The following is a 19,242-nucleotide window of genomic DNA, read 5'->3' on the forward strand; positions in this document are numbered from 1 at the left end:
TGGGCATCTTGCAGGAGTTGCCCTTTGAAGGACTCAAGTGTGTCTTCCCCTTCCCTCCTCCCCTCCTGCCCATGACCCAGGAAGTGGACTGGATGTGGGGGTGAGCCCTCTCCAGACACACGGCACGGAGCACCAGGACCCAAGGACCCAGGCTGCCCAGCTCCACAGGATGGCAACCCCCGGGCCCTGGGGGTTTTACACACAGACCACCACCACCACCGGAGAGACATCTACTTCCGTTTATTTAAGCAGCTGTATTTGGGGGTTTACATCACAGGAGCCCAGCATGCATGGTTTGGGGGTGCCCAGTCAAGAGCAGGAAGCAGAGGGATCTCAGGAATTAGGAAGCAGAGACAAAGCTGAGACAGCACAGGGGGCACTCCCACACCTTGACTTCACGAAACTCCAGAACAGGCAGAGGAATGAAGGTGCAATTCGAGTCAGGCTTGGAAAGTTCAGGAGGAACTTGGGCATCCAAGTCAGAGTCGTCTTGCTCCAAGGAATAGGTGAAGCAGACACTTGGCTGGGAGGAAAGGGAACAGAGGAGAAAGAGGAGAATGTTAGTGTCCACTAGAGACATTTGGGGTCAGACCATTCTTTGCAGGGTCGGGGGTGGGGGGCGTCCTGTGCATTTCAGGATGTTGAGCACTGTCCCTGGCCTCTGCCCACAAGGTACCTGCAGCTTCAGCCCTTCCGGTGTAACACGCCAAAATGTTGCCAGACATTGAAAGTGTCCCCTGGGAGATAAACTGCCTCTGGTTGAGAATCACTGCCTGACCCCATGCTCCTGTTCTCCTGAGTGGGGAAAGTTAGGGACCTTCTACCCCCCACACTCCATGGCTGTGGGACCCAGGTTGAGCGATTTAGGATTCTCCATGCCTGCAGCTGATGATGGGGTCAGTAGTGGGCACAGGACGCAAAGTTGACCGATCAGAATGCTGTTTCTAGGTTCCTTGGTTCATTGGCAAGTGTCTCCCCACTGATTTCTTATAGTCAGTTGCATAGAGAAACTAGAGAGTGGGCAGAGGTGAAATGGGACAAGCATCTTATTCAAGTGGATCAAAATGATCCACTAGTGATGCCTGACAGACCTCTTGTGCCTCTAGATGGCATGTCCTGAGAAGTCGCTGTATCACTTAGGTGGTATTACAGAGATCACAGCTACCCTGAGTCTCCTTAGGGGGAAAGGCGGGGGGGAATAAACAAACAAAATCTCAAACCATATGCTGCCAAGTGTGATTCTGATCTTCAAAACTGTCAGGGTCATAAGAGGCAAAGAAAGTTTTTCCAGCTTAGAAAGAGCTAAATATACATTATTAAGTGCAATAGCTGGCCCTGGACCAGACCTTGTATTAGAGGACAAAGAATGCAAAAAAAAAAAAAAACCAGGATGTAGCAAATAAACAAAACTGGATTATGGGCAGTAGATGAGAGGGTAGTGTGTATCAGGGTTGATACACTGAGACTGCACATGCGAGAGCATAGTCTTATTTTAAAGTGATAAAGATTGAGGACTATGTTCATATGTATGTCAATATACACACGTGTGTATATGTACACACAGTATATACTCATATATACATATACACATGTACATATATAAAGTAAAAAATGTGAAAAATCGGTGAGTAAGAATGATCTCTATAATGTTTCTGCAAAAGCCATTACTCTCACATTCTTTCCTAATTAGAAGATTCCTGAAGGCACCACCCTGGCACTGCTGCAGGCGCTAACAGGAAAAATGTTCTTCCGAGCATCCCAAGCCTGTGCCTCCCCGACCTCTCTCCTCTGCCCCTTGGGCTTCCATCATCCCCTCCAAGCCCCAGGCCTGCCTGTTAACCATCCCAGAGATGGCTCAGAGGCCTCAAGGCCAAGGCTCATCGGCCAAGGCTGAGTCATGTGCCCAACCATGGACCAATCACAGCGGACATAGGCATTGCCTGCTCCTATTGGTTAGGGGCACATCTGGAGCCCATTTGCGCATGGAATTAGATCCATCCAACGAGCATAGAAACGGGGGGCAGGGTCTCTCAAAAAAAGCAAGGGTGTTAAGAGAAGAAGGAGGAATGGATACAGGTGGTCCAAGCCTCAGCAGGGACCACTGCCTTAATTCATTTCTTCATTCTGCCCAACTGTATACTGTGCCTGCCCTTCCTTATACTGGTTTTGTGCTCCAGAGGAGATTCCTGCACCCACAGAACTACTCTAGTATAAGACAGATGATGAAACACAGATATAGGGCATGTCTCAGAGAGCAATCATTACTCTAAAGAAAATTCATCCAGGAAAGAGGTCAGAAAAGGAAGGAGGAAGGAGGGCCCAGGGGAGGTTTCCTTGAGGAAGTGACAGTCAGCAGATGCAGGAATTACCAAAGGAGAGGGGAAGGGGCGGCATGACCAACAAAAACCACCCCCCACACGATGGAGCCACATCCCAGTGGGGGGACTAGGGGCACCCAGCCACCCAAGTGTCTGCTGGGCAGAGGGGTGGTGCATGTGCCTGACCTCTCAGAACCCAGGGCCTCTGGTCAAAGGGAGGAAGCAGGCAGGCTCACCATCGGGCAGATGGGCAGCACTCGGAATGACATCCTCCCCTTCATTCTGGGGGGCTTCTTTGGCGGCTCCTCGGGGGTCGCAGAGAGCAGGGCTGAGGGAGGAAGACAGACTCATGAGATCCTCTTGCCCTCTGAGGCTTAAAACTCCCTAATGGTAACATTTTCATCACGAAACCAGAGGCAAGAGCTAACATGGGCACAGTACTTGCTATGTGCCAGGCAGTCCTTAAAGGGTTTTACACAGAGTAGCCTGTTTGGGTGTTCACAAGACTCTCAAGATGCTAACTAGGTTCATCCCATTTTCATATGAGGAAGCTGAGGCTCAGACAGGTAAGGACACTTGCTGGAGGTTGCACAGCAATGCCTGCAGACATGCGCTAATCGCATCCCCAAGGCCCACAGGGATCAGACAGGGAGTGTCAGTGAGGGGAGGGGCTGGAGTAAGACAACAGGGGTGTCCAGGCCACAAAGAGGAGCCCAGGTGGCTTCCAGCTCCCAGGAGACACCCCTGCAGCCTCCGAGCCAGGGAGCAACAGGACCCACTGACATCCGGTGATGTGGGGGGCTCCATCCTGGGTGCCCCTCGGGGCCCTCCCTCCCCACGAGGAGCCACTGGGAGAAGCTGGGGCTGGGGCCAGGCTGCAGGGCCACCCCTTGCCCCCCAGCCCAGCCCTGGAGACCCTCCCCACTCCCCCCGCCCACAGCTTTCCACCCAGGGGTCTCTCACCTCCTTTCTCAGGTGGCTTGGTCTTCACCTCCTCGGTGGGGGTGTCCTTGCCCTCGATGGTGCTGAGAGGCAGCATCATGACACGACAGGCCTTCCCTGTGGGCAGGAGACCAGGGCAGGGAGTGCCTGGGCTGAGCAGCCAGATGGCCGGGGGTGACCCAGCCCTGCCCTCACATGGGGGTGGACACGGGCAGCTATGGCCCCCAAGTCCTCCGGTCCCCCCATCCAAGGGCAAGCGTCGGGTCCCTGAAGGGGCAGCTCAGCCGACCGGGTATCAGAGGGCCTCTGGTGTCTGGCATACAGCAGGCACTCAGTAAGTGCCCTCCTGGCCGGCACTGCCAGGGCCGCATGCCAGCCCTGTCCTAAGGCTCCGGGGCAGCTTGGCCACGTGGTTCAGACCAGCACCGCCCTTGCCTGGCCTGGGCCCCCTTCTGGTCCAGGAGGCTCAGTGACTGCCTCTCAGGGCTGCTGGGAAGGGGAGGGGGCTGCTCGGTGGACCCCTCCCCACAGCCCCTGGGGAGGGGCGGGCCCTGCAGGAGGTGCTTGGCAGCAGGCTCAGCTGTGGGGTCCTGGGACCCTGCCTCCTCCCCAGGTTCACCCCGGGCAGGACTTGGCCAGTGTGTGTAGGGGAGGGGGGGATTGGGGGGATTCCTGCCTGACAGTCAGTGGCTGAGAGGTCTCAGGGGTCAAGTTTGCCAAATTTAACATCATCATGACAATAAATCCACAACAAATGGAAACTGGAGTTTCAGATGCACAAATTTTTTAGTTGAAAATAGGCTTCCAGCGCTGCATGGGTCATGTCTACATTAAAAATCATTTTTTATTTATTTCACTACATTATGTTTCATGATAGGCAGGTCCCATGAAGTATTCGTGATGTGCTTATATTAAAACACAATGGCTTATTTATCTGAAATTCAGACTTAAGTAAGCATCCTTTCTTTGAGGTGCAGCCTCTGATACAGGGAGTATTTAACATCTTGTGCTGTCAGCTTTGCCCTCCATGGAAATGAGGAAAATTAATGATTAAGCATAAGGATTATATATCATTACATAGACACACAACCTCAGAACACACTCTGGTATCTTGGAGTCAGACCTCTCCCTCTAACCCTTTCAAAGAAGAATAAGACCCATCACAGACCCCTCACACCTAATCCTGCAAACACAGGCTGCTGCAAATAGTGGGAACCCCCTGACAGGTCCCTACACACAAGATTGTAAGAAACCTGTTTGCAGATGGACACTGAGGAAACCAGGGCATTAGGACACAAACACAACCGCAGACACCCCCAAGGGAAAGTCTTGAGAAACCTGCCACGCAGGGGGCCAGGCCTGCCTGTCAGTGCGGATTGCCCTCCTGAAATGCATGTGTGGACATGAGAGCGCACGCGTGCGCGCACACACACACACACACACACACACACACCTGCAGATGCACAAGCTGAAATTACACACCCCCTCCTCCAACACAATTTCCCTCTGCCGGGCCCTCCAAGCATCCCCCCCCAGTCCACCCAGGCCCCCCCCATAGGAGCGCCCCCAGGAGACCCCGGCCCTACGCACAGCCACACAGCTGTGGGAGGAATTCTTGGAGGCTCAAAAGCTGTTTCCCAAGGGCCCCTCTCATCCAGGAACCTTCTCAAGTGCCTCAGCGAGCCCCAAACACATCCCCAGGGGCTCCTCTTCCCTCCCCACCCCTCAGACTGCCCTCTGGACGCCCCACAGGATCATTTTCCTTATTCTATTTGGCCAGTTTGCTACCTGACCCCCTGACCCCCACCGACCTCTCAGGTGTGCAGAGCTCCGCTCACCTCCTGCCCCACCCCCATCAGATCACACGGTCCCCAGGGCCGTCCTTCCCAACCCCTAAAACCTCAGAACCAGGACCAGGCTCCTCCTCCATCTGTTCTGGAGGGAATCCCCGCCACCCCGTCCTCGCGACAGCCCAGCCCCTTATCCCCTCGAGCCTTCTCTCCATCTGGGGCCCGAGAAATCCTAGCACTTGCAGACACCACGGGGCTCACGAGGGTCTCAGGACTCTGGCCGCGCTCAGGGCAGACATGGGCTCCTCAAGGGCTCCACGGGGCGCGCGCACCGTCGGGTCTCAGGGGCGTCCAGGCAGCGGCCTGAATGCACCTGCATCTCCCGGCTTGGCGCCCTCCCGCCTCCCAACGGAGACCCCACAGCGCTCTCCGAGCTGCACCCCACCCCCAGGACTGACCTCTTGACCCGGGTTCCCTCTGGGCCGCTGGGCAGGAGCCGGTGGGCTTGCTCAGTCCTTGTTCTGGGAGACCAGGCAGGGCTGGTTCGGAAGATGCCCACGGAATCTGGGGACAAACCCGCGCTGATGAGCCGAACCGACTCGCTGAGCAACACGCACCACCCCCACCCCGACCCCAACGCAGGTCAGGTGGTTTAAAGGGTCTCTGACACCAGCGCAGGCATCAGAGTTTTCACCGTCATTTCATTATCAGGGGGAGGGTCGGGGGACCCTTCCTTCTCCTCCTTAAGAGAAAACAATTTAGAAGGCCGGCTCCGGCCGTTTGAAGTGGACGCGAATCATTTGCGCAGGTAATAAAGGCAGGTAGCATTTCTAAACTTGGTTTGCCAATAGGAAGAAACGCATGCCACCCACGGAGAAACACATGTATGGAGCATGCGCACTGGACCCAACGCAAGCTCTCTTTCCGACTCTGTGTCACAGGCCCAGTAGTTCAAGAGTTTCCCTCCTTTTTTTTTTTTTTTTTTTTTCTTTTTGGCCACCTCGTGGCATATGGATGTTCCCAGGCCAGGCACCGGATCTGAGCTGCAGTTCTGACCTACGCTGCAGCAGTAGCAGCATCAAAGGATCCTTTAATACTGTGGGGCCAAGGATTGAACCTGTGTCCTGGCGCTGATGCTGCAGAGACGCCACCCACCCATTGGCACCACAGTCGGAACTCCTCCCTCCGACCATTCTCTCACTTCCACCTGAATTTACCTGAATTTGGCATCTATGCAAATTAGGATCAGCTACCTTTTTTTCAACTGTTTCATGGCAAATATTTCAGAATTCGGGGCCCTGGGGCTCTGTAGGAGCTTTTCCAGTTTGCACGGGAGCAGCTGGGAATATAAGTGAGGAATGGGTGTGTCTGTGCCAACGAGCCCTTATTGCCACAACAGGCTGTGGGCTGGGTGGCCATACCTGCCCACCCCTGACCTGGGGGATTTTCTGTGCCAGCTCCTTCAGGAGATAAAGCTGAGATGTTCCTGTGAAAAGCATAGTCTGTGCAGTAATGTGAACAGATATACATCCTTTTTTAAAGTTGTATTTCATGAAAAGCTGAATCCTGTGAATTGAAAGAGTGTAATATACAAATAGCAATAGAGTCTTGATATAGTTGCAAAAGTTTAAACAACATCCTTCCAAAACAAAAAACAAAAAAAAAACCCTCCTGAGCCTCGGTCTTCTCGCCTATAAACTGGGATCATTTTAGTTCCTGCCTCACAGAACTCTGGGGAAGGTAAGTGAGGCCGTCCATGCAGAGTGCTCAGCACATACCTGACAGGTGGAACATATGCAGGAGATGGTCGCATTCACCTGACTGTACCAGTATCCAATTGGTTAATCTGCCCCAGGCAGAGGCGGTGTCCTGGGCAGGGTACTGGCCACCCCTGAGTCTCCAAAGGCCCAGGGAACCTCCCGAGGAGCCCAGAGGGTCTGCAAGGCTCTCTTGTGAGAGGCTCCCTTTGGCTGTGCTCATTCCGTCCCTCTCAGCACCGAGCCCACACCCTCACTTCCTGGGGGCTTCACTGTGGGACAACCTGATACCCCAAGACACCCAATCGGCCCTGAGGACAGAAACTTCTGTGGCCACGGATATGCTCTCTATCTGCCCCATCCAGTATGGTGCCCACTGCCCACATCTGGCCATTGAGTCCTGTCTGGAGAAGCTGACACTGGGCTTTGAATTTTATTCAAGATTGATTCATTGACACTGAAGTAGGCACAGGCAGTAAGTTCGTGGTTACAGTGCAGGGAGGGCAGGGAAATGACACCCCAATTCCTTCTCGATTGCAAGACCTCGAGTGCCTCGGGATGTGGTGTCTTGAGAAGGACATGGCACCCCTTCAGTGGTGTTCCAGAGATCTCAGACTGCCCTGCACCTCGTTAGGGGAAAGGGGTGAGCAATAACAAGACATCAAGACCAACAACACTCATAAAAAGAAAATGTAGGATAAATATATACAATATAACCATCAATCCAGGGCGGGGTGAGACTCTGGTCTCAAAACTGTCTCAGAAGAGGCAAGAAAAGGTCAAGGAGATTTTCCAGCTCAAGGAGAACTAGGTATATGTTACAAGCACAGTAGCTCATCCTAGCTGGGACCTGGAGTTGGAGGGGGGGAAAAGCCAAAAAGACAGTGTGTAGTAAATTCACAGAGCAGGACCACCAACAGCAGAGGAGAAGGAAGTGTGTGGCAGGATTAAAGCCCACAGGTGATGGGAATCCCACGCTTAGGTAGGAGATGATTCTCTTTCCCAGGCAATGCACACGGAAGTATGTATATGCATCTTGAGAAAACAAAGCACGAAATAGGAAGGTAATCGGTGCATTTGGAGGATTTCTGTACTATGTGTGTAAAATCTTTAATTCTCACATTCTTTCCTAATAAGAAAAGTTTTTAAAGCCTCCTCCCTGGCACGGTTGCGGGCAAGGATAGGAAAGATGTTCTTGGGAGCATCCTGAACCCGTGACTCCCTTGACCTCATCCCTCACCCTCACCCCCGCTTCCTGTCAAGGAGGTTCCAGGCTCCTGTCCTGCCTGTGAAGAACCCCAGAGATAGAGAAGATGCCTCATTGGCCAAGGCTGAGTCACATGCCCAGCTCTGAACCAGTCACAGTTAACCTGGCACTACCTGCGCTGTTTGGTCAAGGACACACCTGGAACTGGTTTAAGGACAGGCTCAGATCCACCCTAAGCACACGCAGACAGGTGTCCCCCAAGAAAAATCAAGGGTATTAGCAGAAGAAGCAGGAATGGATTCAGGTGGGCAAAGCCACAGCTGCCTGCCTCCGCGGGGACCACTCCCTAATTCATTCCTTCGTTTATTCAGCCCACGTGCATACAGTACCAGCCCTTCCTGTCATCTGTCACCTGCTGAGGGATGTGTCACCGAACAATAGAGGCGGTTCCTGCCCCCACAGAACTACTCTAGTGGGAGAGACAGATGATAAACAGATACCAGACATGCTCTCAGGTAGCAATCATTACGCTGAAGAAACCTCAGCAAGGAAAGAGATTAGAGAGCAATGGGGCAAAAGTGAGAAAGGGGGGCTTCATGGAAGAGGTGAAAATAGAGACGAGCTGGGAATTAGGGAAGAGAAGGGGGCAGGAAAGTGAGCGGCACCCCCAAGGAAGCCATCCCCACAGGATGGAGCCGCATCCTTTGGGCGGGGGGGACATGGGGCACCCAGCTCCTGCAGTGTCTCTGCTGGGCAGAGGGGTGATGCGTGTACCTGACCTCTCAGAACCCGGGCCTCCGGTCAAAGGGAGGAAACAGGCAGGCTCACCATTGGGCAGATGGGCAGGAGTTTGAATGACACGGTTCCCTTCATTCTGGTGGGCTTCCTTGGCGCCTTCTCGGGCTTCTCAGAAGGCAGGGCTGAAGGAGCAAGAAAGACTCATGAGATCATTTCGCTCTCTGAGGCTTGAGAAATGCAATAATAAAATCATCATGAGACCAGTGACAAGAATACCTGTGCAGTGCTTGCTCTATGCCAGGCACTCTTTTAAGATTTTTAAAGGTATTTAGCTTATTTGGTTGTTCCTAAAAACTCTCAGTTAGCCACGCCATATCATCCCACTTTAGAGATGAGGAAATCAAGGCACAGAGAAGTTAGGGCATTCACTGCAGGTTGCACAGCAGTGCCTGCAGGCATGCGCTAATCGCATCCCCAAGGCCCACAGGGATCAGACAGGGAGTGTCAGTGAGGGGAGGGGCTGGAGTAAGACAACAGGGGTGTCCAGGCCACAAAGAGGAGCCCAGGTGGCTTCCAGCTCCCAGGAGACACCCCTGCAGCCTCCGAGCCAGGGAGCAACAGGACCCACTGACATCCGGTGATGTGGGGGGCTCCATCCTGGGTGCCCCTCGGGGCCCTCCCTCCCCACGAGGAGCCACTGGGAGAAGCTGGGGCTGGGGCCAGGCTGCAGGGCCACCCCTTGCCCCCCAGCCCAGCCCTGGAGACCCTCCCCACTCCCCCCGCCCACAGCTTTCCACCCAGGGGTCTCTCACCTCCTTTCTCAGGTGGCTTGGTCTTCACCTCCTCGGTGGGGGTGTCCTTGCCCTCGATGGTGCTGAGAGGCAGCATCATGACACGACAGGCCTTCCCTGTGGGCAGGAGACCAGGGCAGGGAGTGCCTGGGCTGAGCAGCCAGATGGCCGGGGGTGACCCAGCCCTGCCCTCACATGGGGGTGGACACGGGCAGCTATGGCTCCCAAGTCCTCCGGTCCCCCCATCCAAGGGCAAGCGTCGGGTCCCTGAAGGGGCAGCTCAGCCGACCGGGTATCAGAGGGCCTCTGGTGTCTGGCATACAGCAGGCACTCAGTAAGTGCCCTCCTGGCCGGCACTGCCAGGGCCGCATGCCAGCCCTGTCCTAAGGCTCCGGGGCAGCTTGGCCACGTGGTTCAGACCAGCACCGCCCTTGCCTGGCCTGGGCCCCCTTCTGGTCCAGGAGGCTCAGTGACTGCCTCTCAGGGCTGCTGGGAAGGGGAGGGGGCTGCTCGGTGGACCCCTCCCCACAGCCCCTGGGGAGGGCGGGCCCTGCAGGAGGTGCTTGGCAGCAGGCTCAGCTGTGGGGTCCTGGGACCCTGCCTCCTCCCCAGGTTCACCCCGGGCAGGACTTGGCCAGTGTGTGTAGGGGAGGGGGGGATTGGGGGGATTCCTGCCTGACAGTCAGTGGCTGAGAGGTCTCAGGGGTCAAGTTTGCCAAATTTAACATCATCGTGACAATAAATCCACAACAAATGGAAACTGGAGTTTCAGATGCACAAATTTTTTAGTTGAAAATAGGCTTCCAGCGCTGCATGGGTCATGTCTACATTAAAAATCATTTTTTATTTATTTCACTACATTATGTTTCATGATAGGCAGGTCCCATGAAGTATTCGTGATGTGCTTATATTAAAACATAATGGCTTATTTATCTGAAATTCAGACTTAAGTAAGCATCCTTTCTTTGAGGTGCAGCCTCTTATATAGGGAGTATTTAACATCTTGTGCTGTCAGCTTTGCCCTCCATGGAAATGAGGAAAATTAATGATTAAGCATGAGGAAAACACGCACATACACACACACACCCTCAGACCACACAATCTAGTAACTTAGAAACCTCTCCTCTAAGCCTTTTGAAGAAGCAAAAGACCCATCACAAACCCTCAACATAATCCTGCAAATACAAGATGCATCAAATCTTGGGAAGGGCAGCGATACACACACACACGCAATTGTACAAAACAGACGTTTTTAGATGAACACGGAGGGAACCAGGGCATTCGGACACAAACACACCTGCAGAAACACACCTCCAGGGAACGAGACACCCACCACTCGGGGCAGGCCTGCTTGGCGGTACGAATGTCCTCCCCTCTCGCGGTTGTGGACCCGCAGCGCATGCACACACACTCGGAAAACACACAAGCCGAAGTAACCCATCACCTCCTCCAAGACAGTTGCCCTCCGCCTGGCCCTCCGAGCCCACCCTCCGTCCCACCCAGGCCCCTCCCCAGAGCCTGCCCCGCTCAGATGCGCGCCCAGCACAGCTCCCAGCCCCCACCCGCAGCCACGCAGACGCGCAGAATCACTGGCGGCACAGAGCAGTTTTCCCAGCGCCCTTCTCATCTGCGACTCTTCTTACGTGTCTCCGCGAACCCCAGACACATCTCGAGGGGCTCCTCGCCCCTCCCCGCCCCTCAGACTGCCCTTTGGACGCCCCACAGCATCCTTTTCCTATGTTCTGGCCAATTCGCTGCCAACTGACCCCTGACCTCTCAGGTGTGCAGAGCAACCCCCGCCCCCCGCATCACCTGCCTCCTGCATCCAACTGCCAAGTCCTCAGGTCTGTCCCTGCAGCCCCTGCACGCTGCGACCGCCACCGACGCTCCTCCGCCACCCGTCCCAGACGGAGTCCCCGCCGTCCCCCACCCCAGACACCCCACCTCCGTCACCCCTCCCGTCTCCCCCCTCCCAGGGGCCCCAGACATCCCAGTACCTGCAGCCGCCCCCCGCCCCCGCCCCGGCTCCAAGGGCGAGGACCCCGACTGTCCCCCGGGGGAAGCGGGCTCCTCAAGCGGCCCCACTGCGCGCGCAAGGTCGGGTCACAGGGGCTCCAGGCGGCAGCTCGGCGCCCCGTTGCTCCGACGCACCCGCACCCGCTCGCTGGGCGCCTCCTCCCTCAGCGCGTCCGGACCCCGCAGCCCCGACCCGCCGGCCCGCCCCCAGCGTCGCGCCCCGGCCCTGATGGCGCAGACGTGCCAAGGCTGCAGCCTCGGAACTGACCTCCGGACCCGGGTGCTGTCTGGGCCCCTGGGCGGGAGCGGGCGAGCGGGCTCAGTGCCTGTCCTCGGCGCCTGCACCAGCCTGGCTCTGGAGATGCCCCGGGGACGCTGTGAACAAACTCGCGCGAATGAACGGGCCCGAGTCGCTGAGCGACACGCGCAACCCCCCCCCCACCCCGCCCCCAGCACGAGTCAGGTGGTTCAGACCGTCTCTGACACCAGCACAGGCGTCAGAGTTTTTCGCTGTAATTTCATTAGTACGGGGGAGGGTCGGGGGCCTCTTGCTGCTCATTCTTTAGAGAAAACAATGCAGAAGTTCGCCACAGGCAGGCTGTAGGCGGGCATGAATCGATTGTGCAGGTAATAAAGGTAGGTAGCATTTCTAAACTTGGTCTGCGAATGGGAAGAAACACATGCCACCCACGGAGAAACGCATGTATGGAGCGTGTGCGCTGGACCCCAACACGAGATCTCTTTTACACTGTGTGTCACCATGGCTCAAGAGTTTCCCTCCTTTTTCTAACCATTCTCACACGTTCACCTGATGAGACTTGTTTGCCATCTATTCAAATCAGAGTCAGTCACTTGTTTGGTCGAGCGTTTCATGGCGAATTATTTTAGAATTCTGGCCAGAGGTCTCTCTCCAGCAGCCACTCCAATTTGCATGGGAGCAGCTGGGAATATAAGTGAGGAATGGGTGTGTCTGTGCCAACGAGCCCTTATTGCCACAACAGGCTGTGGGCTGGGTGGCCATACCTGCCCACCCCTGACCTGGGGGATTTTCTGTGCCAGCTCCTTCAGGAGATAAAGCTGAGATGTTCCTGTGAAAAGCATAGTCTGTGCAGTAATGTGAACAGATATACATCCTTTTTTAAAGTTGTATTTCATGAAAAGCTGAATCCTGTGAATTGAAAGAGTGTAATATACAAATAGCAATAGAGTCTTGATATAGTTGCAAAAGTTTAAACAACATCCTTCCAAAACAAAAAACAAAAAAAAAACCCTCCTGAGCCTCGGTCTTCTCGCCTATAAACTGGGATCATTTTAGTTCCTGCCTCACAGAACTCTGGGGAAGGTAAGTGAGGCCGTCCATGCAGAGTGCTCAGCACATACCTGACAGGTGGAACATATGCAGGAGATGGTCGCATTCACCTGACTGTACCAGTATCCAATTGGTTAATCTGCCCCAGGCAGAGGCGGTGTCCTGGGCAGGGTACTGGCCACCCCTGAGTCTCCAAAGGCCCAGGGAACCTCCCGAGGAGCCCAGAGGGTCTGCAAGGCTCTCTTGTGAGAGGCTCCCTTTGGCTGTGCTCATTCCGTCCCTCTCAGCACCGAGCCCACACCCTCACTTCCTGGGGGCTTCACTGTGGGACAACCTGATACCCCAAGACACCCAATCGGCCCTGAGGACAGAAACTTCTGTGGCCATGGAAATATTCTCTATCCAGACAGTGGTCACATCTGGCCCATGACACCTGCTTGGAGGGGCTGAGAAACGGTGTTTTAAATTTTACGTAGGATGGAGTCATTTATACCAAAGTGGCCACATGTGGTTTGTTACGGTTACGGTGCAGGAGGTACGGAAACCACTCCTAACTTCCTCTCAAATGCTATTCTCCATAGTGCCACTATTGACATTTGCGCAAAAGGTCTTCCTGGTGCATTGCATCACGCCTAGAGGATCCTTGGTCCCTCTCCATTAGAGCCAGGGAGCACCACCAGGTTGGGACAACCGGAAATATTCCCAACGTTGCGGAGAAGTTCCAGGAGGGGGCAGTGGAGCATCACCCCAAATGAGAACTTCCGGTCTATCAAAAAACTTCTGAGCAGATATGAAGGCAATCTCCAGCCACATAGGTTTCCCCTATTTTGCCCGCTCTAGGGATTTTGGTGTGCATTCCAGCTAGCAGCCCTTTCGTGCTCAGAGAATTTACCAACTTTTCCAATGTGAATTTTCTGGTAGAGCCTCAGGGAGGAGACCTGCCTGATGCCCTCCGCTTTGGGTGCATGAACTCAGTTTCCCTGAAGTGTGGATTTTGCAGTGATGGCGAATGCTAAAGAAATGTTCATTATTCTAATTAATCATGTAAATATGGAGGGAATCCTACTCAATGGGAGACAGATACCAAACTGAAGAGTCAACTTATTCTCGCATGTAGTCATCACAGCCTGGTGCTTGGGGTGAGTTAACATAACAGACCAGGTCGATGGTGGACACAATATCCAGTCTCCTTTGCTGTAACAACAGAAGCTATTAGGTGAGCACATGATTGCCCAGCCAAGGACTACACTTCCCAGCATCTCTTGCAGCTAGATGTGGTCATGTGACTGTGTTCTAGCCAATGAGGGTAGAGGAAAAGTGATGTGGGCATCTTGCAGGAGTTGCCCTTTGAAGGACTCAAGTGTGTCTTCCCCTTCCCTCCTCCCCTCCTGCCCATGACCCAGGAAGTGGACTGGATGTGGGGGTGAGCCCTCTCCAGACACACGGCACGGAGCACCAGGACCCAAGGACCCAGGCTGCCCAGCTCCACAGGATGGCAACCCCCGGGCCCTGGGGGTTTTACACACAGACCACCACCACCACCGGAGAGACATCTACTTCCGTTTATTTAAGCAGCTGTATTTGGGGGTTTACATCACAGGAGCCCAGCATGCATGGTTTGGGGGTGCCCAGTCAAGAGCAGGAAGCAGAGGGATCTCAGGAATTAGGAAGCAGAGACAAAGCTGAGACAGCACAGGGGGCACTCCCACACCTTGACTTCACGAAACTCCAGAACAGGCAGAGGAATGAAGGTGCAATTCGAGTCAGGCTTGGAAAGTTCAGGAGGAACTTGGGCATCCAAGTCAGAGTCGTCTTGCTCCAAGGAATAGGTGAAGCAGACACTTGGCTGGGAGGAAAGGGAACAGAGGAGAAAGAGGAGAATGTTAGTGTCCACTAGAGACATTTGGGGTCAGACCATTCTTTGCAGGGTCGGGGGTGGGGGGCGTCCTGTGCATTTCAGGATGTTGAGCACTGTCCCTGGCCTCTGCCCACAAGGTACCTGCAGCTTCAGCCCTTCCGGTGTAACACCCCAAAATGTTGCCAGACATTGAGGGTGTCCCCTGGAGGATAAACTGCCTCTGGCTGAGAATCACTGCCTGACCCCATGCTCCTGTTCTCCTGAGTGGGGAAAGTTAGGGACCTTCTACCCCCCACACTCCATGGCTGTGGGACCCAGGCTGAGCGTTTAGGATTCTCCATGCCCGCAGCTGATGATGGGGTCAGTTGTGGGCACAGGGCCTGAAATGGACCAATCAGAGCGCTCTCTGCTTCTGGGTTCCTTGGTCCATCTGCGAGTGTCTCCCCAGGGATTTCTTATGAGTCAATTGCATCAATAAAACAAAAATGAGAGAGATTATGCAGTGGAGGAATGGGACAAGTATCTTGGCCATGTGGATCAAACTCCTGTCACCAACGATGGCAGACAGACCTCATGTGCCTCTAGATGGGACGTCCTGAGAAGTCGTGGGATCACTTAGGTGGTATTCCAGACATCACAGCTACCCCAAGTCTCATTAGTAGGAAAGGGTAAACGACAACAACCCCCCCCAAAAAAAAAAAACAACCCATCAGTATGGGGCAGGGGGTAACTCTGGTCTTCATGATTGTTAGGGGCATAGGAGGGGAAAAAAAAGGCTAAGGATGTCTTCCAGCTTAAAGACAACCTTGCATTGGAGGAAAAAGAACACCAAAAAGACAGTATGCAGTAAATTATCAAAACTGGAATACAGACAGTAGATGAGATGAAGGCGCATATTGAGATTAAAAACCCCAAGCTTACAACAGTCCCACACACACATGTGTGAGAATATTCTAAGTGGACACACACTGAGGAGTATACCTATTTCTCTCAGAGAAAACATGAAACTAGAAAAAATGTTAACACCTGGCGAGTTTGGATGATCTTTGTGATGTTTTTGGAAAATTTTGATTCTCACATGGTTTCTTCATAATTTTTTTAAAGACTCCTGCCTGGCACTGGTCCAGGCACTAATAGAAAAGGTGTTCTTTCAAGAACCCTGACCCTGGAGTTCCTGTCGTGGCGCAGTGGTTAACGAATCCAACTAGGAACCATGAGGTTGCGGGTTTGATCCCTGACCTTGCTCAGTGGGTTAAGGATCCGGCGTTGCTGTGAGCTGTGGTGTAGGTCGCAGACGCGGCTCGGATCCCGCATTGCTGTGGCTCTGGCCCAGGCTGGCGGCTACAGCTGATTAGACCCCTAGCCTGGGAACCTCCATATGCCACGGGAGCAGCCCTAGAAATGGCAAAAAGACCAAAAAAAAAAAAAAACCCTGACCCTCTGCCTCCCCCGACCTCTCCCCTCGCACCCCTAGTTCCCATCAGAACCCCTCCAGTCTCCTGTCCTGTCTGTTAAGAATCCCAGAGATGGGAGTTCCTGCTGCGGCACAGCGGGATCAGAGGCACCTCTGGAGCGCTGAGACACAGGTTCCATCCCTGGTCCAGTGCAGGGGGTGGGGGATCCAGAACTGCCACTTAGGTCACAACTACTGCTGGGATCTGATCCCTGGCCTGGGAATTTCATCAGCTCCTGGACCACAGCAGGTGGGGGGAATATCCCAGAGACAGAGAAAACTCCTCATTGGCCGAGGCTGAGTCACATGCCCAGCTCTGAACCAATCACGGAATCATAGTGAAGCTGGGCATCTCCTGCTCTGATTGGTCAGGGGCACACCTGGAGTTGAAATGAAGCTGGGATCAGATCCATCTAAGGGCAGGGAGGCAGGTGTTCTGCCCAAAAAATCAAGGGTTTTACCAGAAGTGAGTGGATAGCATCCAGGTGGGCAAAGCCACAGCTGCCTGGCTCAGCAAAGACCACTCCCTAATTCATTCTTTCATTTATTTGGCCCGAGTTGGTACAGTGCCTGCCCTTCCTTATATCTGTTGCGTGCTCGAGGGATCTGTTCTTGAACAAGAGAGAAGGTTCTTGCCCCCACAGAACTATTCTAGTGAGGGAGACAGATGATGAATAAGCAGCTACGAAGCAGGCTCCAAGTAGCAATGATTACACTACAGGTGATTGACAAGGTAAAGAGTTAGAGAGAAATGGGGCAAAGGTGAGTAAGGGAGGCTTCATGGAGGAGGTGACATTGGAGCAGAGGTTGGAATTAGGAAACTGGGGAGCATCCTGAAGGAAAACATCCCTTATAGGGTGGAGCCATATCCTCAGTGCTACAGGGGCGTCCAGCCACCCAATGGTCTGCTGGGCAGCGAGGGTGGTGGATGTGCCTGAGCGCTGAAAAACCAGAGGCCTCTGATCCAAGGTAGGAAACAGGCAGGCTCACCATCTGGCAGAACGGCAGGACTTTGAATGACATTCTTCCCTTTACTCTGGGGGGCTTCTTTGCGGGCTTCGCACGGTTCTCAGAAGGCTGGGCTGAGGGAGGGAGACAGACTCATGAGATCCTCTTGCCCTCTGAGGCTTGAGAAACTCAAGAATAGTAAAACCTTCCCCATAAGATCATTGATGAGACCTGACATGCATGCAGTCCTCCTTATGTGCCGGGCGCTGCTGCAAGTTTTTACGGGTTTTCCTTTATTTGGTTGTGCAAAATGACCTCTGGGATGGCTGCTATCATCATCCCACTTTACAGAAGGAGAAACCGAGGCACAGAGTTTAGAGGAGCTGCACAGCAGGCTGCACTGCAGGCATGTGCTAATTGCATCCCCAAGGCCCACAGGGATCAGACAGGGAGTGTCAGTGAGGGGAGGGGCTGGAGTAAGACAACAGGGGTGTCCAGGCCACAAAGAGGAGCCCAGGTGGCTTCCAGCTCCCAGGAGACACCCCTGCAGCCTCCGAGCCAGGGAGCAACAGGACCCACTGACATCCGGTGATGTGGGGGGCTCCATCCTGGGTGCCCCTCGGGGCCCTCCCTCCCCACGAGGAGCCACTGGGAGAAGCTGGGGCTGGGGCCAGGCTGCAGGGCCACCCCTTGCCCCCCAGCCCAGCCCTGGAGACCCTCCCCACTCCCCCCGCCCACAGCTTTCCACCCAGGGGTCTCTCACCTCCTTTCTCAGGTGGCTTGGTCTTCACCTCCTCGGTGGGGGTGTCCTTGCCCTCGATGGTGCTGAGAGGCAGCATCATGACACGACAGGCCTTCCCTGTGGGCAGGAGACCAGGGCAGGGAGTGCCTGGGCTGAGCAGCCAGATGGCCGGGGGTGACCCAGCCCTGCCCTCACATGGGGGTGGACACGGGCAGCTATGGCCCCCAAGTCCTCCGGTCCCCCCATCCAAGGGCAAGCGTCGGGTCCCTGAAGGGGCAGCTCAGCGGACCGGGTATCAGAGGGCCTCTGGTATCTGGCATACAGCAGGCACTCAGTAAGTGCCCTCCTGGCCGGCACTGCCAGGGCCGCATGCCAGCCCTGTCCTAAGGCTCCGGGGCAGCTTGGCCACGTGGTTCAGACCAGCACCGCCCTTGCCTGGCCTGGGCCCCCTTCTGGTCCAGGAGGCTCAGTGACTGCCTCTCAGGGCTGCTGGGAAGGGGAGGGGGCTGCTCGGTGGACCCCTCCCCACAGCCCCTGGGGAGGGGCGGGCCCTGCAGGAGGTGCTTGGCAGCAGGCTCAGCTGTGGGGTCCTGGGACCCTGCCTCCTCCCCAGGTTCACCCCGGGCAGGACTTGGCCAGTGTGTGTGGGGGAGGGGGGGATTGGGGGGATTCCTGCCTGACAGTCAGTGGCTGAGAGGTCTCAGGGGTCAAGCTTGCCAAATTTAACATCATCATGACAATAAATCCACAACAAATGGAAACTGGAGTTTCAGATGCACAAATTTTTTAGTTGAAAATAGGCTTCCAGCGCTGCATGGGTCATATCTACATTAAAAATCATTTTTTATTTATTTCACTACATTATGTTTCATGATAGGCAGGTCCTATGAAGTATTCGTGATGTGCTTATATTAAAACATAATGGGGAGTTCCCGTCGTGGCGCAGTGGTTAACGAATCCGACTAGGAACCATGAGGTTGCGGGTTCGGTCCCTGCCCTTGCTCAGTGGGTTAACGATCCGGCGTTGCTGTGAGCTGTGGTGTAGGTTGCAGACGCGGCTCGGATCCCGAGTTGCTGTGGCTCTGGCGTAGGCTGGTGGCTACAGCTCCGATTCAACCCCTAGCCTGGGAACCTCCATATGCCGCGGGAGCGGCCCAAGAAATAGCAACAACAACAACAACAGACAAAAAGACAAAAGACAAAAAAAAAAAAAAAAAAAAAAAAAACATAATGGCTTATTTATCTGAAATTCAGACTTAAGTAAGCATCCTTTCTTTGAGGTGCAGCCTCTGATACAGGGAGTATTTAACATCTTGTGCTGTCAGCTTTGCCCTCCATGGAAATGAGGAAAATTAATGATTAAGCATAAGGAT

General features: G+C 54.3%; 1 protein-coding gene across 4 annotated transcripts; it reads right to left on the reverse strand.

The window, feature by feature from the left end:
* Positions 224-11,714, reverse strand: LOC110261076. 4 transcript variants are annotated; one of them, XM_021095129.1, is made up of 7 exons: positions 11,541-11,714; positions 9,565-9,660; positions 8,843-8,934; positions 5,509-5,614; positions 3,282-3,377; positions 2,555-2,646; positions 224-523 (listed from the first exon to the last, which is right to left on the reverse strand). In XM_021095129.1, the coding sequence occupies exons 2-7, from the start codon at positions 9,641-9,643 to the stop codon at positions 341-343; spliced, it is 648 nt and encodes a 215-aa protein (XP_020950788.1). In that variant the 5' UTR covers positions 9,644-9,660; positions 11,541-11,714; the 3' UTR covers positions 224-340. The 4 variants fall into 4 exon arrangements, with proteins under 4 accessions (XP_020950788.1, XP_020950787.1, XP_020950786.1 ...); XM_021095128.1 differs by lacking the exon at positions 11,541-11,714 and adding an exon at positions 11,356-11,386; XM_021095127.1 differs by lacking the exon at positions 11,541-11,714 and adding an exon at positions 10,855-10,999.

Source organism: Sus scrofa, chromosome 6 (assembly GCF_000003025.6).
Source record: "Sus scrofa isolate TJ Tabasco breed Duroc chromosome 6, Sscrofa11.1, whole genome shotgun sequence".
Classification (NCBI taxonomy): Eukaryota; Metazoa; Chordata; class Mammalia; order Artiodactyla; family Suidae; genus Sus; species Sus scrofa.

Coding starts and splice junctions, on each gene's coding strand:
- LOC110261076 (XM_021095127.1), bottom strand. CDS start 10,984: ATGGGTTACTTCGGCTTGTGTGTTTTCCGAGTGTGTGTGCATGCGCTG. Junction 9,661..10,854: donor GGGTGTCTCGTTCCCTGGAG/GTGTGTTTCTGC, acceptor TCCTGCCCACAG/GGAAGGCCTGTCGTGTCATG. Junction 5,615..8,842: donor TCCTGCCCATCTGCCCAATG/GTGAGCCTGCCT, acceptor GTTTGTCCCCAG/ATTCCGTGGGCATCTTCCGA.